A 24,183-nucleotide genomic window follows, 5' to 3' on the forward strand; every position below is an offset into this window, starting at 1 on the left:
TTTCAGTTTGTTTTTCAAATGAGTTGTACAGTTTATAGGTCACATTAAAGGCGGAAAAAGTTCTGAAATGATTTATCTTTGTCTCATTTTTTTATATCACAGAAACCTGACATTTTAACAGGGGTGTGTAGACTTTTTATATCCACTGTATATACTTGACTAACATTATCTGAAAAAAAGAAAAGAAAAAATTGAAGGGTTAGTTACCGCATTTGGCCAAATGGGAAAGCCCAGATACCAGGTCAAGGTCCCTTCCAAAAACCTGGGACCCTAAAACAGCCACACAATGCAAGCTCTCAATCCAAGAAACTGGGAACAAGTGAAGGGTGCACAGGCTTATGTAATCACCCTAGACATATACAAAACATGGAAGGGGACTGCACTTTCATACCGGAGCGGGTACACATCCCATGACCCTGCAACATGCTCAGCCCTGGGTGCTCACTGGCACTCACAGGAAGCTGTGCTGCCCCAGAGTCACAGGCAGTTAACCCCAGACAGGTCTGGGTGCAAGAACCATAGGGAAAATTACAAAACAAATTAATACAACACACAGAGAAAGTCCAGCACTCACTTACAATCTCTCAACTAAGATTAAAAGATAAAATGGAAGGGTCAAATGGGACAAGCCCACGTACCACGTCAAGGTCCCTTCCAAAAACCTGGGACCCTAAAACAGCCACACAATGCAAGCTCTCAATCCAACAAACTCAGAACAAGTGAAGGGTGCATGGGATGTGTACCAGGTCCGGTCTGAGAGTGCAGTCCCCTTCCGTGTTTTGTATATGTCTGGGGTGATTACATAAGCCTGTGCACCCTTCACTTGTTCCCAGTTTGTTGTTGGTGAGTAACAATTCTTTTTTTCAGATCCTCAGAGAGTTCTTTGCCATGAGGTGCCATGTTGAACTTCCAGTGACCAGTATGAGAGAGTGTGAGAGCGATAACACCAAATTTAACACACCTGCTCCACTTAGGGGTGTACTCACTTTTGTTGCCAACGGTTTAGACATTAATGGCTGTGTGTTGTTATTTTGAGGGGACAGCAAATTTACACTGTTATACAGGCTGTACACTCACTACTTTACATTGTAGCAAAGTGTCATTTCTTCAGTGTTGTCACATGAAAAGATATAATAAAATATTTACAAAATTGTGAGGGGTGTACTCATTTTGTGGGATACTGTATGTGTGTGTATATATATATATATATATATATATATATATATATATATATATACACAGTATATATATGTGTGTGTGTGTGTGTGTTTATATGTGTGTACATATATTATTTATGTATTTATATGTGTATATTTTATTTATAGACATATATACACATAAAAATACATATGTACCTATATATATATATATATATATATATATATGTGTGTGTGTGTGTGTGTTTGTGTGTATTTGCAGTTAAGTAGATGAAAACATGTTAAAACATATTTATGCAATATTCATATTTCATAAAGGTTTTAACTATGTATTTACACTCTTAATCTGGCCCTTATTGTTTTTATTTAAAAACTGTGCTTTGTTCTACCCTTCCTAGAAAGGCCAAAAAGCAAAATCAGTAACTTAGGTTTTCAAAATGCCTCAAATTGCCTAAACCAGTTTTTGATTTGCAGTTTACATAATTTGCTTTTTAGCCTTTTTGGGAATGCAGGGCAAGCACAATTTTTACACAAAAGGAAGCAGTATTTTCTTTTTGCATGGTTTCTTTTTTTAATTTCCAAAATCTGGTTACCCTGCATTAAATGGCAAAAACATTAATGTAGGAGTATTTACTCAAACTTGTTTAATAAGGTGAATTCCAGATTTCAGCTGTCTGTTAATGGAAATTTAAAACCCTGTGAAAAATAACTAAATCTCCTTATATAACAGAAGAGTTCAAAACTTTTTCGTTGGGAGTGCATGGTTTAAGTTTGAAAACATGAAAGGTGAAAATGTTATGGCAGCTAAATTGTTGGCTTATTTGCTAGATTTTTAACAATTTTGTTATTTCAAAATTGTAAGCTTTTGAAAATTAGCTTGTCTTCAAAGACCATCAAATACAGTAGAATTGCATAATTAATACATGCATAATGAAAAGACAATGCAATAACACTCTGAATTTCAAATAAGCAGTCGATTTTTTTCTGACAAATTGATCCCCCTATTTGTCAGTCCACTGTATCATTTGTCAACCATCAGCCAATCACAGATTAAAATACATATACACTGAGAACTTGTGCACATGCTCAGTAAGAGCTGGTGCATCAGAAAGTGTACATATAAAACATTGTGCAAAATTTGATAATTGAAGTAAACACAATTATTGTGCTGGACATCAATCCGATTGGATGATTGGATCAGCCAATAGAATGCGAGGTCAATTCTATTGGCTGATCCAATCAGCTAATCGGATTGAACTTCAATCCGATTGGCTGATTAAATCAACCAATCAGACTTTTCCTACCTTAATTCAGATTGGCTGATAGAATCCTATCAACCTATCGGAATTCGAGGGACGCCATCTTGGATGACATCATTTAAAGGAACAGTCATTCTTCGTTAGGACATCGGAAGAAGAGGATGGCTCTGCGTCGGCTGGATAGAAGATGGCTCCGCTCCGGAAGGATGAAGATAGAAGATGCCGCCTGGATGAAGATGTCTGCCGGTTCGGATGTCCTCTTCTGCCCGGATAGGATGAAGACTTCTGCCGGTCCGGATGTCCTCTTCTGCCCCATCGGTGCCCGGCTGGGTGAACACGGCTCAATGTAGGGTGATCTTCAATGGGGTAGTGTTAGGTTTTTTAAGGGGGGATTGGGTGGGTTTTAGAGTAGGGGTGTGTGGGTGGTGGGTTGTAATGTTGGGGGGGATTGTATTTCTTTTTTTTACAGGTAAAAGAGCTGATTACTTTGGGGCAATGCCCCGCAAAAAGCCCTTTTAAGGGCTGGTAAAAGAGCTGATTACTTTGTAATTTAGTTGAGGATAGGGAATTTTATTATTTTGGGGGGCTTTTTTATTTTATTAGGGGATTAGATTAGGTGTAATTAGATTAAACGTCTTGTAATATTTTTTTATTTTTTGTAATTTAGTGTTTGTTTTTGTAATATAGTTTAGTTTATTTAATTGTATTTTATTTTAGATAATTGTAGTTAATTTATTTAATTAATTTATTGATAGTGTAGTGTTAGGTGTATTTGTAACTTAGGTTAGGATTTATTTTACAGGTAATTTTGTAATTATTTTAATAGTTATTAACTATTTAATAACTATTGTACCCAGTTAAAATAAATACAAAGTTGCCTGTAAAATAAATGTAAATCCTAAAATAGCTACAATGTAACTATTAGTTGTATTGTAGCTATCATATGGTTTATTTTATAGGTAAGTATTAGTTTTAAATAGTTTTAAATAGGAATAATTTATTTAATTATAGTATATTTTATTTACATTTATTAACAATAGATTTAAGTTAGGGGGGTGTTAGGGTTAGACTTAGGTTTAGGGGTTAATAACTTTATTATAGTAGCGGCGACGTTGGGGGCGGCAGATTAGGGGTTAATAATTTTAGGTAGGTGGCAGTGATGTTAGGGAGGGCAGATTAGGGGTTAATAAAATTTATTATAGTGTTTGCGAGGCGGGAGTGCGGCGGTTTAGGGGTTAATAAATTTATTATAGTGGCGGCGATGTCCGGTCGGCAGATTAGGGGTTAATAATTGTAGGTAGGTGTCGGCGATGTTAGGGGCAGCAGATTAGGGGTTCATAGGGATAATGTAGGTGGCAGCGGTGTCCGAAGCGGCAGATTAGGGGTTAATAGTATAATGTAGGTGTCGGTGATGTCGGGGGCGGCAGATTAGGGGTTAATAAGTGTAACGTTAGGGGTGTTTAGACTCAGGTTCATGTTAGGGTGTTAGGTGTAGACTTAGAAAGTGTTTCCCCATAGGAAACAATGGGGCTGTGTTAAGAGCTGAACGCTGCTTTTTTGCAGGTGTTAGGTTTTTTTCAGCCAGCTCAGCCCCATTGTATCCTATGGGGAAATCGTGCACGAGCACGTTTTTCCAGCTTACCCCTACCGTAAGCAACGCTGGTATTACAGATAGAAGTGGAGCTAAATTTTGCTCAATGCTCACTTTTCTGAGGCTAACGCAGCCATTCACAAAACTTGTAATACCAGCGTTGTTTAAAGTGAGTGCTGGGAAAAAAAGTAGCGTTAGCTCCGCAAGTTTTTACCGACAAAACTTGTAATGTAGCCGATATTTATTTTTAAAGTTCAGAAAGTAAATCTCTAAGGTTTTGTGGGCCAAGAGGCAATATTAACTCTATTATGTAGGTACCTATGTAACAAGATACAAAACAAATTTTCACAAATTTTGATTGATGGAATTCAAAATATGTATATATCAAACAAATAAATGAGCCACTTAGAAACTTACTTTGGTTACAGCCTCATTTTAATTGTGTATTTTAATGACTACATTCTGCTGTGATGTGATTCCATTTTACATTTTCTAATTTTTCTGACAGTTGCTCTCCTTGTATATGAGAGTTCAGCATAGGGTCTGTGTCTTAACTACACAACTCAAGATGTAGTGTGAAAGCAGCCTTAGACAATACATAAACCAATAAAAGTGGCTGTGCTACAATAAAACTTTGTATATGGATACTGAAAATTTAATTTGATATCATTATTACCTGTTAAAAAAAATTTCCTGCGGGGGAACTTCCGGGCGCCGGCCATGTTCGGTCGCAGGATTGTTTGCTGCTCCAGGTCTTCACTGCACTATACCTATAATACCCATATAAATGCTTCATTGGGCTTCACCTTTGACTAAATCTTTTGCAGAAGAGAAAGACCTCTCGAATGATTCCATCCATTGCCCTAGACTTGGTGCCCAACTCAGTTTACCGGAATAACATAGGTTGCGGGCCTACAACATAACCCCCCGGCAGGAGGCTGGAGTACTCCTGTCGTTATTATGCAGTGACACACCGCAAAAACACTGCAACAAAAATTGCCTGTAAAATTGCAAGCTGACTATCCCCTGAGACAAATATAACTACCATGGAGCCCACCTATCTCCTAAAAGAAATAAGCTGTTTGCTCCTACGATACCAAGAAGAATTTTCGGAAACACTCCGCAAATCATTTTATATTCCCTCAGTAGTTACTACTTCGAGCGCTTTTCGGATGGTACCGACACATATACCTGGCAATCAGGGCACAGGAAATACCTTGGATGGTGAACTGTCGTCTCCCCAGATAGCCACACATGCTGGGTTAGCAGGTCTAACAGCTATGGCGGATGTGCCGGAGGTGAAAAGCACTACAGTGCCAAGAGGATCCCGCATGTTATCTACCTACTACCATTTTGGAGCTATAGAACGCATAGATACTGGTTGTGTGACATCTCTTATGCAAGCGGAGCCTACAGAGATTCAGCTGTACCGGACTGAGGTCCAGAGGATAAACATGAAAAAGCTGGAAAACTCCAAGACCAACTTGGCTCTAATCACTCAGGACGGAAGAAGCGTTCCGGTAATACATGCACGGTTTCAGCTACCTTTGACATCACTCCCCGTTAATGGCCTGACTGGGCTGATCCCCTCAAAACCACGATGTTTGGTAGTGTTTGAGAGTCTAAGGCAGAGGGAAAAAAGACACTCGCCTCTTATAATGTTTCCCCTGTTGGCCATATCAAATCTACAGTGGTCGTTACTTTGTACACAGCGACAGCCGTTGGGCTGTGCAGCTAACACGGCTAGTACCCGGATTATGAAGACAGGTGTAGGTTGATGAGTCTCACCTACCGTATGCACACAGCTGCAGTGGGTATGTTATGGAAAGCCACCTGAAAGTCATAAATGACCAATATAACCCACTGCCTATCTAAGTATCATCTGACTGCCAAGTTTGTGGATTTATTCATAAAACGTAAATCACCTTACCTATAACTGTCTGCAAACTTCAACTATAGCCTAACGAGGGTAATAGAACTTGAAACACAGAGGAACTCCATACTACCCTTTAAAAATCTGTTTGTTTGCTAGATGCCTGTACTGTTTTTACCACTTTCAATAGGCCTGTTTCACTTAGTTACCTAGTAGAAGGCTGGTAGGTTTTTTGAGTTTAATGTTTAGATGGTTTGCACTTAACTCTATATTTTATTTTTACACTTTATTACCCAGTTCGACAGCAGCCAATAGTATGGGGGATCCCACCACTCTATCATACAGGGTTTATAATAGTGCTCTGAGTATATATGCTATTTTTTTCTGTGTATCCCTTTCATGTGGACCTAGGCCAGTGCCCATTGAAAACTGTACCCATAGATTTACTAGTCTTAATAGCTAGTTTTTGGAAATACATTGTTATCAGTGATTTTTTACACAATAAAAATTGTTTATCCTTCCACCGCCACCATGATCATATGTGAGGGTACCTCTTATGAGAAATGCTGCTTTTTAAACAACTAGATCTCTCATCAAGAGATAGCTCAAGACTGCATATGTGCCTCACTATGTGAATGTGTGTGGTGAAGCGCAGTCCTTAACCATTGCAATTGATATGCTTTACACTGCAATAATTCCACTGATATATTAGAATGGCACCCCCCTCTAGTACATTTGTGCTGATCACGTTGTGTAGTCAACATTGATTTTATCCGGTACCACGAAATGTCAACTAGTATACTGGCCATATTACAATCAGCAGCTTTGGTTTTTCTAATATGCTAATACTAGGCTTGCTCATATTAGAATTACATTTTGTCACTTAGGAAAATTATATGTAGATTCCCAGCTCCAGCGTATGGTAATACTAATATACATATTCTGTTTTAAGGTTACCCTAGTCAATGATCCTTGGGCTTTTTTCTTAGTCAGTAAGGGGCGCCGCCTGCGGCCGGGGCGACGCGAACTAACACATATCATAATCTGAGGATCCTTTTTATAAGCAACTGCGTAATTAAAGGTCTGGGTAGCTCTCTATGTTTAGTCTCCATTAAAAATCTTTTGAGCAGGGAACTTACTTACTCCAACCTACCAATTTAAGTAATTTAGCATATAAGGCCTCCATAGTCTATGGATGTGGCACCTAATGACTGCAGCCAATGCACCGTGTGGAAAGAGTAAATGTATTGGAGAGGTGATATTTGTCTCAGATCTGTTTGAATATAAACTTAATAAGGGGAATTTTACTTTTTAGCATAACCCTAGTGCCGCTGTTTTGTTCCGTTGAATCTAACATACTACATAATTAGGCTGTGGTTATATGTGACCGCGTCAATTGCACCTTTCTAGCCTCATTGTCTTCTCTCTTTTTTTTTTTAACTTACATCTTTAAATATGATGTGTTTGCATACCACTCGTAGAATCACTAGCTGACTTCAAAACAATAGTTATATGGTTTAATATTGCTCTAGCACTAAAAGATGATACACACTCTTGCAATTTATACTGAATATTCAGACTCCCTTATAATCTATATATTCCAGGCCCCATATCATTTCCTTGGGTTCTAATGAGGGGTTTTTGAAATGACTTTTGAAATGACTCTCGTTTTACATGTAAAGTGTTCCTTTTATTGTTATTGTTAATATTTACATGCTAATAGGGGATGGTCGGCTACGTTTTAACACTTATGTTAACTTTAAAAAAAAAAAAGAAAGGTTTGCTTTGTGGCCCAAAAGTGGTCTCCTCTATTACATGATAACCTTCTCTACCCTGCTTCTCCTACTTATGTATGAGGTCCAAGAAAGGCCTACTGAGTTTATTAGAAGGTTCACACTTAAATTGGCAAATCACCATTCTATGCTAGAGTTGGTTACTAATGCTTATTTTTCTCTTTGGAATACCTGTATACACTCGATATTGTAAAGTACTTGACATTTTCTGTATTTACTAACTGAGTATGTTGTACTTTCTTTTTATTTTGTGATTTGCTTATTGAAACCTCAATAAAAAATATGAAAAAAGGGGGGCGGAGCCTGATCTCACTACGGCAGGACGTGTTTTTATGAAGCTCCTCAAGCCTGAAGGACTTTATTCATATTTTACAAAGTAAAAATACTACAATTAACAGATTTGAAAGTCCCTTCTGCCAGGACCGGATGGATGCCCACTGTTGGGGACCATACAAGTTCTTTGCCTATGCTCTTTGAGACAGATATACGATCAGCTTTTACACAGGTTTGGACTCCATTTTGTAACTTGCTCTACGCAGCATATCGATCATAAGTAGCTATCCCTGTGTGGTTGTGAAGTATATGGCTGGGGCTGCCATAATCTTACCCCCCCCCCAAACTCTGGGGTTACGAGATCCTACTTTAGGATTCTGATTTGATTTGTAGCAGAACAAACCTGCAATCATTAGCTCATCACACGCTATAGAACTTCTACGCTATCTATCTTACACTTCATTTGCGTACTCTAACAGCCTCCCACAGACTGCTCTTTATACTGTATAAGGGAGCCACTTCGCCAAACATTTTCTGGACTTTTGTGTGCTGGGGGGCACGCCATAAACACTGCCTCACAAATGGAGGCTTTGGATAACTGGGAACGCTCAGTGACGCAGCTTTTAACTAATCATTTCCGGAGCCTAGAAGAAGAATTACACAAAATTCTGTTCAGCTCAGGATTTACTATAGTTCCTGTGAGTTCTGATTACTGTGATCCTGTCGCTCTGAGCACTGGAATATCTGACCCAATGCCGCCTATGCGCTATTGCTCAACAGATGATTCCTGTTATGTGGAACCCTCACCTGTCATGGATGATCGCCAAAGGAGGCATATTGCACAGGACAACCCGACATGCAGTCTAGCGCTAACGTCTAACTGTTGTCAGAGCAGGCCGGCACCTGAAATAGCAGCGAAGTCCACAGTGATTCTGACGGAGGGGCTAGGCACTTCACTGGACACCCGAGAGTTGTCAACAGAAGACCCCAGGAAACGGGCTGAGACTTTTCTCGGTGATGTGAACCTAAAGTCCCCTAATTTGAACAGGGGGATCCCAGTTTCACTTAAGGCAGCAAGGAGACATATGAAGCGCGGTAAGAGGTCCCTCACCCTTAACTATGTGGTCCGTATGTTAGTCAGTGGGACACTAGACCTCATTCCAGGAGATTATAACGAGTTAAAAGGAGGATTACTCTGCCTACTGTCTCCCATAATTAACTTTGAACAGAAGCGGAGTCTTTTTGATCCAGGGGGAGAGACTTTGTCCGACATAGCTGTGAGCTACAGCACTTTCTAGTCTGTGATCAAAGGCTGAGACTTTACAGTAGTACCATGCCATGTAGGGCAGAATAGGTTTATAACAATTACATATTCCCGTGCTAAATGAGTACACTGATATAGTGTTGTTTACTTTCTAGCTTGAACCACTGTTTTATATGTCTTGTTTTTCTTTTTAGGGGGCTCTTAGTTCAGTGTTTAGCGTTATCCACACTCTCCAGCTTGCTCCTTGTGCTTGTACTGTGTTGCCAGCGGCCGTGGTGACATGGTGTGGACATTAGGATAGTTAATGTATAAGCCCCGAGCTTTAATTTAAACATATAAATATTTAGGGAATTCAGATGACAAATACCTACAGGGTGACTATTTGCTCGCTTATTAACCCCCTTTACCTGTATCTGCATTAGGTAGACCTAATCCCCCAGTGTGAGTGTATGAGGCATGGTAATATAATAGTGAGCCAGCCCTAGCTATACTCCAGGATCTTAGATAACTTAAGATAACTTAAGAAAGGTGACTCGCTACTCTATGACATCCTTTGGGGCATTTGTGTACCTCCATCTATAATGCCTCAAATCTTATGCCCAAAAGTCCTAAGCTGATACTTCTTACTGAAAGTGATCCTGTTAAATTAGGACCTGGTTGATGGACTTCAATGCAGATATTAGTTAATAGATATAATCCTCTTAATACGAGAATGTTATTACTTCTAAACTATATTGGGGTATTGCAGAGATAAATTTGCTACTCATGAGGTTAGACACAGAGTAAAGTTCTTATTTTGAGAAATGCTCCATGTATCTGCGACTCAGTTCTCCAAAACTTGATTATAATTTATATTGTTAAGCCCTATAGTATACTGGCTCTTCCTAGTTGTACGTCTTAAGATATACAATACTCCACCTAGCTTTAGTGTGTGTGTCCCTATAACACTAGATGACCAGTTCGTATTAGTATTACTTCCAGAGATCTGACTATATGTAATACCCCCCAACATATATCCCTCTATAATCTTTGCAATCTGTTGCTAATTTGGCTCCCAAGCTATTCACTTGTCTCATTGTTTCAAGCTCATTAATCTTGATAAAGTTCTATAGTGATACGTTTTTTTTTCTTTATATATATTTGTACTGATGACTAATGTGTTAACTGTTTTAATTTCATGATCTGCGTTAAAAAATGAAAAACTGAGATTCACCATTGGAGGTCCAAGAGCGGCCTCTTTTTGCCCATGACTACCCTTTGTGACGCCACATGTTGTACTGGGAGACCCAAGAGTGGCCTCAAAGATCATTCAGAGGGTATACAGTCTGTTAGGCACACTAACTGTTCAATTCTATTTGTATGCATTGTTATGTAAACTTGTGCAGCTTTGAGTTGATTTTATTGTCATGCTTTGTATATGTGCCTCAAATTGATTCTCAATAAAAAAAAAAAAAAAAAAATTAAAAAAATAATATGAAAAAAAAAAATGTTCCTGCATTTAAACAGTGGACCTGATTTGCCCTTCAGACCAATTTGTCCCTGCTATACAATATCCCATTAGAAAAGGAAAACATGTTAAAAATAAATGTGTTTATATTTAATTGCAGACTCAAATTAAGCAGCAAGAGTGAATTGCAGTTATCTAAAGGTGTATAATTTGGTTTATAATTTTTACTATTTAAGGCTGGAGGAAAGGAGATTTAATCTCCAGCAATGTAAAATGTTTTTTCACTGTAAGAGCAATCAAATTGTGGAACTCATTACCTAAGGAGGTAGCACATGCCAATATCTTAGATACATTTAAAAATAGTTTAGATACATTTCTGGCTAGAAACAGAATTCAAGGATATAATTGTTTGTGTTAAATGGGCTTCCTTTTTAATGGGATAACTTTAAGCTCAACTGGAGCTTTTTTGTAAATATATTGAACATTATATAGGAAGAGTTCAGTGAAAATTTTATTACACTTAAACCAAAGCAGGACAAGTATCCGGATCTAAAGAGGAGCCGACACTGGTTCAAAGAGATAAACGGCACCTGAACCCAAACCTGAGCTATCCTGTGGAACAGTGTTATTTTCCAGTCTGATCGGAGCGTGTTTGTTAACACTTAAGTGCCCGGTGTCTTATAAGACTGTTATTTAGCCAGCTCTGGGGCATGCTAGCATGTGGGGTATATGAAATGTATATCTTTGTGTTCTATATTTCATCTGTTTAAGATTTTATTGTTACAGTTTTTAAGGTAAAGGCATACTTTGTGTCTTTTTTATCTCTCAATAAAGCGAACATTTTTGTATTTGGTGCGGCCTTATCCTGCTTTGGTTTAAGTGTAATTAAATTTACTGATCTCTTCCTATATAATGTTCAATACGTTATTTGGGAATGCAAGCACATATACGTTTGCTTACATTTCTAATTATATCCGAGGGCACCCTGTCTTTGGATTTGGTTTTCTAACTATATTTTATTGTAAATATATTAAGATTTGTATAGGTTGAACTCAGTGGGCTTTTGTCTTTTTTCCAACATCATATACTATGTTACTATGTTGTTGTTATTATTATTATCATTATTATTATTATTATTACAGCCTCCGTTTTACAATCGAGATACTGCAGAGATGTATGAAAATATTCTTCACAAGCCCCTGGTTATGCGGAATGATATCAATTTAACTGCTTCATCAATCTTAGAAGAACTGCTTGAGAGAAATCCCAAAACGAGACTTGGAGCAAATGGCTTTGTATGGAATACTTTATATTTATTGATATACACGCTACATAATGCTTCTTTTTGTAAAAAAAGTTACTTAAAAGGACAGTAAACACCTTGAAATTTTAATATAAAATGTTTAGTTATACATTGTAAAACAACTTTGTAATATACTTTAGTTATTTTGCCCCCTTTCTTGTAATTTATCTCTAAACATTGTAAATTGCCTAAATCTCATAACTGTAAATGCACACTGCAGACTTCTCAAAGCTAACCCTGCTACATATCTTTCTGTAATTGACTTCAGAAGATAGCATCTGCAATACAGTGCATTTTATACTAACATGAATATGGTTAGCCTTGTCTCCTCCAGAAGCAATTCCCTATTGGTTCTTCCAAATAAAGCAAATGGTGATTGCACTTTGGCTATTGAAAAACATTTGCAGCAAACAAGGTTCTAATTCTTAAAAATTTTTAGACCCACAAGGTGTTTAATGTCCCTTTAAAAATAATGAAACAGATATTGCAGCCCCATTTAGGTGATGATTTTAAAGGGACATGAAAACCAAAATGTATCTTTCATGGTTCATACAGAACATGTAACAACTTTCCGATTTCCTTCTATTATTTAATTTGCTTCTTTCTCTTGGTATCCTTAGTTGAAAAGCATACCTATGTAGTCTAAGGAATAGCAGTGCATTACTGGGTGCTATCTGCAATTGGTGGCTGCACATAAATGAATCTTCATTGGTTGACCAAGAAAATAAAGCACCTTTGATAATAGAAGTAAATTAAAAAGTTGTTTAAAATGATCTGTTCAATTTGAATCATGAAAGATACATTTTTGTAATGATCTAAAAAATAGATTTCTAATTATGTATGGAAATATATAATGATCTATTTTACACTTAAAGAAGAGATAGTAAAACATTAAAATAATAAGGCAGTGGGCAATTGTTCCGGAGCTTTATAAATAATGAATTAAAGCTTTAACATTGATTATGCAGTGGTAATTGGCAAGGTATTTTAAAGAATAAGAGATCAACATTCATTAAACAAAAGTCAAACGTTTCATAAAAGAAATTCTGAAGGAAAAAGGGCTGCTGCTTTTTCTTTTTTTTTTTTTTTGCCTTTATGCTTTATTTAAGGACATAACTGTTAAAATACCCACACACATACAGTATGTGTTTGTATGTATGTACTGCATGTATGTATATATATATATATATATATATATATATATATATATATATATATACAGGTGAAACTCGAAAAATTAGAATATCGTGCAAAAGTTCATTTATTTCACTAATGCAACTTAAAAGGTGAAACTAATATATGGGATAGACTCATTATGTGCAAAGCAAGATAGTTCAAGCTGTGATTTGTCATAATTGTGATGATTATGGCTTAGAGCTCATGAAAACCCCAAATCCACAATCTCAGAAAATTAGAATATTACATGCAATCAATAAAACAAGGATTGTACATGCCTGTAGAACAATATCGGACCTCTGAAAAGTATAAGCATGCATACTGTATGTACTCAGTACTTGGTTTGGGCCCCTTTTGCAGCAATTACTGCCTCAATGCAGCGTGGCATGGAAGCTATCAGCCTGTGGCACTGCTGAGATGTTATGGAAGACCAGGATGGTTCAATAGCGGCCTTCAGCTCTTCTGCATTGTTCGATCTCATGTCTCTCATCTTTCTCTTGGCAATGCCCCATAGATTCTCTATGGGGTTCAGGTCAGGCGAGTTTGCTGGCCAATCAAGCACAGTAATCCCACAGTCATTGAATCAGGTTTTGGTGCTTTTGGCAGTGTGGGCAGGTGTCAAGTCCTGCTGGAAAATGAAGTCAGCATCCCCATAGAGCTCGTCTGCGGAAGGAAGCATAAGGTACTCCAAAATCTCCTGGTAGACGGCTGCGTTGACCCTGGACTTAATGAAGCACAGTGGACCAACACCAGCAGATGACATGGCTCCCCAAATCAACATAGACTGTGGAAACTTTACACTGTACTTCAAGCATCTTGCAGTGTGTGCCTCTCCATTCTTCCTCCATACTCTGGGTCCTCGGTTTCCAAATGAGATGCAAAATTTGCTCTCATCAGAAAAGAGGACTTTGGACCACTGAGCAACGGACCAGGTCTGTTTTTCTTTAGCCCAGGTAAGACACTTCTGACGTTGTTTGTTGTTCAGGAGTGGCTTGACAAGAGGAATACGACATTTGAATCCCATGTCCAGGATCCGTCTGTGTGTGGTGGCTCTTGATGCACTGACTCCAGCCTCAGTCCACTCCTTGTGAAAGTCCCCAACACTTTTGAATGACCTTTTCCTGACAATCCTCTTCAGGCTGCGGTCATCCCTGCTGCTTGTGCACCTTTTTCTTCCACACTTTTCCCTTCCACATAACTTTCTATTAATGTGCTTTGATACAGCACTTTGGGAACATCCAACTTCTTTTGCAATTACCTTTTGAGGCTTTCCCTCCTTATGGAGGGTGTCAATGATGGTTTTCTGCACAACTGTCAGGTCAGAAGTCTTTCCCATGATTGTGATTCCTACTGAACCAGACTGAGAAACCGTTTAAAGGCTCAGGAACCCTTTGCAGGTGTTATGGCTTAATTAGCTGATTAGAGTGGGACACTTTGAGCATAGAATATTGCACCTTTTCACAATATTCTAATTTTCTGAGATTGTGGATTTGGGGTTTTCATGAGCTGTAAGCCATAATCATCACAATTATGACAAATCACAGCTTGAACTATCTTGCTTTGCATGTAATGAGTCTATCTCATATATTAGTTTCACCTTTTAAGTTGCATTAGTGAAATAAATTAACTTTTGCACGATATTCTAATTTTTCGAGTTTCACCTTTATTTATATATATATATATATATATATATATATATATATATATATATATATATATATATACACACACACACACAGAGTCCAAACAGGACAGCACAATCTCACCCATAAACGACAAATGCCACGGAGCACTGCAGTAAGTGTATCTAAACAATCCAAAGATGCAGGCACTCACTGGTCTTTTTTGCATAAAAAGATTCCTTTATTGGTTCAATTTAAAATCCAGACATAAAGTTTCGTGCCTTTGTCAAATGTCAAAGAAATGTCAAAGAAAAAAGTACATCAAAGCACCTAAAACTAATGACAAACAGTTAAAAGTACACTCCTTATATACATACATAGTTACCGCCATACAACCACTCTTTGGATTTCAGCCCATTCTACTAAGTGTCTCTTATATTCATGTAAACTCCTAGATTAAATTGAACCAATAAAGGAATCTTTTTATACAAAAAAGACCAGTGCGTGCCTGCATCTTTGGATTGTTTATATATATATAATCCACTGAAATAAGTGCACTCCCACAAACAGTAAGTTTCAATTCTGCCAGGGTGCTATAGAAAGTTCAGATATCCAAATTATAACACAAGCACTCACTAGACTTGGTACAGGTGAAATAAAAAGTGTTTTATTCCATATAAACAAGTAATGTTTCGGGGTGTTCACACCTTCATCAGACCAACAATTGTACAGAGTGAATCAAACATTTTATACCCATTGAAACCCCACCCACTGTGCAAAAAAACCACCCAACTGTTGCCATTGCAACCATAGGAAAAACAAATACATTGTGAACGCTTAAAGTTACTAATCCTTTGTTAATATTATACAGTGCAATAATAAACATATAGTGTAGTAATAGTTGGACCATTTGCAGAACATCACTGAGTATAGACAATCCTTGTTAGTGATAAAAACAAATTCTCTATTTAATATTATCACAAACCTCAGTTGTAATTCCTGCACTGAGAAAATGGCCGATTAAGCCCCACCCTAAAACCAAGTGTAACAACAACAACAAGGGAATGTAGCAATGTGTATCCTAAATTTATCAAAAACTATTTGACATAACAGTATCCAAATCAATGTATAGATGTGTATAAAGATACAAATGTGTAGTGCAATCACTTCCAACTCCTATAGGTGTACCTATAGTACTGTATAGGACCTAGGCATGGAGATAACAAGTCTATATACCAGCTATTGTCTAAGATATTGCTCCAAATGTATCCTCAGAGTTACCTACATGTAGACATACTGTTTGAAGTATTTTAAAAAAAATAATAAAGCATAAAAATGCAATCCAAAAGTCTAGTTAAACATATAGAATTAAACACATAGATAAAGCTAGCATCAGGGAGCATACATAAATGTTCACTATGTGTATGGTACATCCATATACATCTCTTAAGTGTCTCATTTTAGTTACATCATGGGGAAAGTAAACTAAGCAATTATATATGGATCAGATTATCAAAATAGAATTAAACACATAGATAAAGCTAGCATCAGGGAGCATACGTAAATGTACACTATGTGTATGGTACATCCATATATATATATATATATATATATATATATATATATATATATATATATATATATATATAAATATATATATATCTTAAATGTCTCATTTCAGTTATAGCATGGGGGAAATTAAACAGCACCTTTTACAACTAGAAGCATGATGGATCTACAAGCTTGATACGGTACAACCCAGGGGCCTTAACACAAATGTGGACTGGCACTGCTTCTTGTAGATAGACTTTGATTTATTGATCTTATTAATCTGATCCGTATATAATTGCTTAGTTTAATTTCCCCCATGCTATAACTGAAATGAGACATTTAAGATTTATATATATGGATGTAATATACACATAGTGTAAATTTACGTATGCTCCCTGATGCTAGCTTTATCTATGTGTTTAATTCTATTTTGATAATCGTATCCATATATAAATGCTTAGTTTACTTTCCCCATGATGTAACTAAAATGAAACACTTAAGAGATGTATATGGATGTGCCATACACATAGTGTAAATTACGTATGCTCCCTGATGCTAGCTTTATCTATGTGTTTAATTCTATATGTTTAACTAGACTTTTGGATTGCATTTTTATGTTTTATAAAAAAAATTAAAATACTTCAAACGTTTTGTCTACATGTAGGTAACTCTGAGGATACATTTGGAGCAATAAATTAGACAATAGCTGGTATATAGACTTGTTATCTCCATTCCTAGGTCCAATACAGTACTATAGGTACATCTATAGGAGTTGGAAGTGATTGCACTAGACATTTGTATCTTTATACACATCTATACATTGATTTGGATACTGCTATGTCAAATAGTTTTTGATACATTTAGGATACACATTGCTACATTCCCTTGTTGTTGTTACACTTAGTTTGAGGGCAGGCTTAAGAGGCCATTTTCTCAGTGCAGGAATTACAACTGAGGTTTGTGATAATATTAGAGAATTTGTTTTTATCACTAACAAGGATTGTCTATACTCAGTGATGTTCTGCAAATGGTTCCACTATTACTACGCTATATGTTTTTTATTGCACTGTATAATATTAACACAGGATTAGTAACTATGAGCGTTCACAATGTATTTGTTTTTTCTATGGTTGCTATGGCAACAGTTGTGCGTTTTTTTGCACAGTGGGTGGGGTTTCAATGGGTATAAAATGTTTGATTGACTCTGTACAATTGTTGGTCTGATGAAGGGGTGAACACCCTGAAACGTCACTTGTTTATATGGAATAAAACACTTTTTTTTATTTCACCTGTATCAAGTCCAGTGAGTGCTTGATGGATCTTGTGTTTGTGTATATGTGTATATATGTGTGTGTATATATATATATATATATATATATATATATATATACATTGTAAAGTAACATAAATGTCTGTATAGCAACAATTAAGCTGGCACAATACACCAGTCAGAAACATACTGTTTCTATTTGGATATTGGATAGTACAGTAAATAAACACATAGTGCCCCATTCCTATTTTTGCTTAAATCTATTAAATCATGTTATATATTTTTTTCTTCTTTCCGTTGTATATATATACATTGTAAAGTAACATAAATGTCTGTATAGAAACAATTAACAATGTGAGACTTTTTAAGCAAAATAAAAACATTCTTGCCTTAAAACTATGCCGTTTCTGTTCTGAAAAAATGTGAAGGCACGTCTGGCATTCTTTTCTGCCCACTGAATACACACCCCATGCATTACTCAGATACAGGCTTTAGGTTGGATGGGAAAACACCTGAATAATGCACAGGATTATGCAAATGGAGGACAGTGCAAAACACCAAAGGCAACTGTGCAGTTGGGTATTTTCCAGAAGTGCAATGCCTGCTCTTTCAATACAATACATTTTCCTTTTTGTTTAAAATGCCTGAGATTTTTAGAGACATTTTAGTGCAGACTATACTGGGGTATATATTAAGCAGATTTGCCACAAGCTTGCTGTTAAAAAAGGCAGCTTTGTCTTATTGTTTACTCTGAGGTTGGCATGGAAGCAATTCAGACACTAATTGTGGAACATTGTAAGCTGGCACAATACACCAGTCAGAAACATACTGTTTATATTTGGATATTGGATAGTACAGTTAATAAACACATAGTGCCCCATTCCTATTTTTGCTTAAATCTATTAAATCATGTTATATTTTTTTTTCTTCTTTCCGTTGTAGCAAGATATACAGAATCATCCTTTCTTCAGCTGCATTAACTGGAATGATCTTGTTCAAAAGAAGATACCTCCACCATATGACCCTAATGTGGTGAGTTGTTAGTTTCAACATTTTTTAAAAATATGGTGTACACATAGTGTAGTATTACACACATTTTAAACAGTTTTATTGCCTGCATATATATGCCAGTGCTATACAAATAAAAGAAAATAATAACATGCAGTAAAGGCTGTTTACATTTTTTATTTAAACTAACATATCTGGAAAAGCACTTACTGCTAATGCTAATTGATTTATTGGTTCTAGGTATTAGCAGGAAGCACCTAATAATGCTAATAAGCATTAACGGGAAGTAAATACCAACCAATGAGCATTAGCAGGAAGTACTTGTCAACCAATAGGCATTAGCAGGATGTACTGCCTATCAGGCAGTGAGCATTAGTAAGACATACAAAATGGATACTGCTATATTAGGGCAGTAGGCAGTTGTTCTGGAATAAGAATACCAAAACTCATGAATTAAAGTTATAAGCAACAAATGTAGATACTGTACTTTCATGTGGATGACAGAGTACACTGTTTATTTAAAGGGACGGTACCTTTTTTATTGGTTAAAACGATGGATAACGCCTTTTCTACCCATTCCACAGCTTTGCATAACCAACATTGTTATATTAATATACTTTGTAACCTCTAAGTTTACCTGTTTCTAAGCCCTTTGCAGGCCTCTTATCTCAGTGCTTTTTATTAGTTTTTTAAATCTTGCACAATAGCCAGACAGTGCTAGTTCATGTTTACTATATAGATAACATAGTGCTCACTCCTGTGGAAAATGATAGTGGTTATACAAGAACCAGCACTGATTGGCAAGCTTGTATAAAGCACTGAGATAAGAGGCAGTCTGCAGGGGCTTAGATACAGGTAATCATAGAGGTAAAAAGTATATTAATATAACAGTATTGGTTGTGCAAAACTGGGGAATAGGTAATAAAGGGATTATCTATATTTGTAAACAAAAAATCTGGAGTAGACTGTCCCTTTAAGTTTCTGAATGTCACCTTTTTTAAGAGAATGTTGTACTTGTCGATTGATTCACATTTTTAAAAATGTTAATTTTTTGCATTTTAAAACTTAAAATATTTGCTAGTTTTTCATCATATAAAATTATACTACGTACAAGGTAAGTAATAAGTAAAGTGATTCTTTTACAAACAATTTTTTTTTTTTACTGTTAAATATTTTTTATCTCATAGGATGGGCCAGACGATATTTCAAATTTTGACACAGAATTTACAGAAGCAATGGTTCCATACTCTGTGTGTGTATCTTCGGACTATTCAATTGTAAATGCAAGTGTTGAAGAAGCTGATGACGCCTTTGTAGGATTCTCTTATGCGCCACCATCTGATGACTTTTACTATTAGTTTCCTTTTGAGAAGAGAATGGACTACATTTTACATCATACTCAAGAAGTTGGTCTGAAAACCTGATCAAAGGAATAGTTACAGGGTTTCACGTAAATAGTAAAACTAAGTTTAGGCAGTGTCTCACTGGAATTACATTGTCTATCAAAGCTTCTGCCAGATGTTTAAGCAACTATTTGCATTTTGTGAAATATTTTATAGCCTACACATGTGGTTAATATGTTTGCAAGCTCATTTGCACAAGAAACTGTTTTAATTTCCAACTGTGAAAGCAGCAATCTTCTCTACTCTCATGAAAGAAAAGGGACGTAACATGTTCATTTAATTCAATTCCATTCTTGTTTTTTTCATATGACTCCCATGTTTCTGATATACTTCTCATGTCAGAGTTTTGTTTCGTTTTCAGGAATCAATATGGCTGCCATGCAAGCCTGGAATACACCGTGAACCACAACCTCATTAAGTGAATTTCTGAACACCTCTGATATTCATCTTTGATATAGTATCAAAGTCTGCTTTATATTAAAACATTATTATTCCAGAAACTATGGGTAGATTAATCTATTTCTTAAAGGGTATTTCTAATTCAACAATAAAATTCTCTTATTTGCTAGAGCTATTTATTATTGTACAAATGTTTCTGTTGAGCTTTTGTATAATACTAAAATACTAAGATGTTCAAAAAATAAGAGCAATTTGGGAATGCGTTAGAATAGCCCTTTAACAGATCATATAGGGGGGTTGCTGCTTTAGGAATTTTTAACTGGCTTGTACTTCTGTAGGTATCATGTAAATGATATTTATGCAGTGCAACTCATCTCTTACGTTCTGTAATATTGCACAAATTCATTCCATGCAATACAATCTCTGCTTTTTAATGTTAGATTTCTAAATTCAAGTATATTTAGTTATGCAATGGATGCCTTAAACCTTTGTATACGGAGTGCACCCTCTTATGTTACACACTTTTGGGTGGGAGGTATTTTCAAATTTGAAACTGCTAGAGTGACTACAAATACTCATACACAATAACAATGCGTTTACATGGCCCTTGTTATGTTGTGAGCCAATGTAGCTTGATTTGGCTATGAACAATTTATGCCATATAATACACTTGAGGGATTTTTACATTGTTACATGTTTAATAGTTCCCTATGAAGCACATTAATGGAAAGTAAACATAAAACAATTTAATCAAGTTAAAAAGGGACAGAATCTGATTGGCTATGCCACCTGCTTTCAAGAGATAAAAATGGATCAGAACTGAAACAGGCATTGCACAATGTAAACACAACACTTTGGGGGCTACTACACAAGATATTTTAGCGAATGTTTTAAAATAAATGATTGCAAGCTCTGTACCAGAGTCTTTTAAATGCCCCATTAAATAGTTTTATGTTTACCAATCATAAAGTAATATTCCTACTTTTTCTAACTAAATAATTGACTCATTTTGGTCCTATAATAATCTGTTTGGATTATTCCATTCTAAAACATTTTTGAGGGCTGGTCCACACCATTGGACCACTAGTAGATTGTGATTGTATTCATTTCAAGCATATTTAAACATTTGTAGCGTCATAATCATTTGAAATGGGAAAAGTCTCCTGCAAACTGCACTACGGAGCTGATAGATTCAGGAACATACATAAATCACACCCTGCAGATTTATATGTGTTGAGATGTTAAAGGGACATGAAACCCCAAATTTTTCTTTCTTGATTCAGATAGAGGATACAATTTTAAAAAAAAAAGTTTCCAATTTGCTTTTATCAAATTGGCTTTGTTCATTTGCTTCATGTTATTTGTTTGTTGAAGAGATATCTAGATAGTGCTGCCATCTAGCACTCTTGCTAATTTATAACTGTTGCAACACTGCTGCCATATAGTGCTATAGTCACATGCACACTCCTGAACCTACCGCCCTGCTTTTCAACAAAGGATAACAAGAAAACAAAAAAAGTTTGATAATAGAAGTAAACTGGAAAGTTGTTCAAAATGGTATGCTGTATCCGAATCATGAAATAAAATTTTGCGTTTTATGTCCCTTTAATGTTTGACATAAAATATTTAGTTAGTAGATTAAACTACTTTTTTTGTGAATGGATGAAAATAGAGTAAAAATCTTGAGTTGTCCTATAGCTATGGAAACAAGATGTGCCTTATTTCTGCTATGCAATTCTATTTTGTAACAAAGTAGTATAAATCATAATGTTCTGCTATATGGAATATATTTTTTGTAAAACATCGATTACTCAAATAAAATAACAATTTTGTTAAAATATGAATCGTGATGTCATATTTATTTTTAAATACTTCTAGGAATATTAGGAAAGCAAAAAGCGATACCATTGCATTTATGCTTTCCTGATACTGGAATTTTCATAGAGAACATGGAATATGAGTCACAAAGTTCTATATAGAATAGAAAAGTCTTCATTTGTGTCCATAAATTTAAAGACCCATCTTAAATATTATGGGATTGATTACAATCTTGTGCTTGTTTTTCCACATATAACTATTTATGAATGTCAGCCGGTGTTGTTATTGTGTTTTTCACTGTGAAATTCACAAGTAAAAAATAGGATTTTTGGATTGTGACCAAGAAAACAGTACTGACACCTGATTGGATCACCCAATAGAATGCGACATCAATTCTATTGGCTGATCCAATCAGCCAATCGGATTTAACTTCAATCCGATTGGCTGATTCAATCAACCAATCAGATTTTTCCTACCTTAATTCCGATTGGCTTATACAATCCTATCAGCCAATCTGAATTCGAGGGACGCCATCTTGGATGACGTCATTTAAAGGAACCTTCATTCGTCATTAGTCCGTCGGCCGAGGAGGATGTTCCGCGTCGGAGGTCTTGAAGATGGAGCCGCGCATGGATGAAGACTTCTGCGGGATGGAGGACCTCTTCTGCCCAGCTTGAATGAAGACTTCTGCCCGGCTGGAGGACCACTTGTGCCCGCATCAGATGAAGAGTTTGGCCCGGTTGGCCGAAGACAGCTCAAGTTAGGGTGATCTTCAGTGGGGTAGTGTTTATTTAAGGGGGGATCGGGTGGGTTTTAGAGTAGGGGTGTGTGGGTGGTGGGTTGTAATGTTGGGGGGGGGTATTGTATTGCTTTTTTTTTTTACAGGTAAAAGAGCTGATTACTTTGGGGCAATGCCCCACAAAAAGCCCTTTTAAGGGCTGGTAAAAGAGCTGCTTACTTTGTAATTTAGTTTAGGGTAGGGAAATTTTATTATTTTGGGCTTTTTTTATTTTATTAGGGGGCTTAGATTAGGTGTAATTAGATACATTATTTTGTAATATTTTTTTATTTTTTGTAATTTAGTGTTTCTTTTTTTTGTAATATAGTTTAGTTTATTTAATTGTATTTTATATTAGATAATTGTAGTTAATTTATTTAATTAATTTATTGATAGTGTAGTGTTAGGTGTATTTGTAACTTAGGTTAGGATTTATTTTACAGGTAATTTTGTAATTATTTTAACTAGGTAGCTATTAACCCCTTAATGACCGAGGACGTGCAGGGCACGTCCTCAAAAAAAAGGCAGTTAACGCCTGAGGACGTACCCTGCACGTCCTCGGTGTGGAAAGCAGCTGGAAGCGATCCTGCTCGCTTCCAGCTGCTTTCCGGTTATTGCAGTGATGCCTCGATATGGAGGCATCCTGCAATAACGCTAGATGGCCATCCGATGCAGAGAGAGCCACTCTGTGGCCCTCTCTGCACCGGACATCGATGGCCGGTATCGTTGGTGGGTGGGAGCCGACTTGGGAGGCGGGTGGGCGGCCATCGATGGGCCGGGTAATGTAGAGGGGGGCGGGATCGGGGGCAGAGCCGATGGGGGCGCGCACGGGCGCGCGCGCGTGCACGGGCGCGCGCGTGCACGGGGGCGGCGGGCGGGCGCGTGCACGGGGCGGGAGCGGGTGGGAACGCTACACTACAGAAAATATAACTGTTTAAAAGTTTGAGAAAGGGGTATATTTATGGCAAAAAAATATATAAATCGATGGTATCTAGGAGGGGGTGGGGGGTTGGTTTTTGGTGGGGCAGGGTGCTACACTACAGAAAAGGGGAAAAATTTAAACATCACCAATTTTATTCTAAACTGGGTACTGGCAGACAGCTGCCAGTACCCAAGATGGCGGCCATTAAGACAGGGGGAGAGTTAGAGAGCTGTTTGGTGGGGGATCAGTCAGTTTGGGGGCTAAAGGGGGGTCCTA

At 36.8% G+C, this 24,183-nt stretch overlaps 1 protein-coding gene across 1 annotated transcript in view; it reads left to right on the top strand.

Annotated features, from left to right (window-relative positions):
• The window catches only part of SGK3 (serum/glucocorticoid regulated kinase family member 3), a 243,092-nt gene extending 220,859 nt beyond the window's left edge, over window positions 1-22,233 (top strand). The window contains 3 exon segments of the mRNA XM_053715094.1: window positions 11,800-11,952; window positions 18,522-18,611; window positions 19,775-22,233. Of these exon segments, the coding sequence (XP_053571069.1) occupies window positions 11,800-11,952; window positions 18,522-18,611; window positions 19,775-19,945 (414 nt within the window). The 3' untranslated portion in view covers window positions 19,946-22,233.
• The last annotated feature ends 1,950 nt before the right edge of the window (window positions 22,234-24,183 follow it).

This window comes from Bombina bombina, chromosome 5, assembly GCF_027579735.1.
Source record: "Bombina bombina isolate aBomBom1 chromosome 5, aBomBom1.pri, whole genome shotgun sequence".
NCBI lineage: Eukaryota > Metazoa > Chordata > Amphibia > Anura > Bombinatoridae > Bombina > Bombina bombina.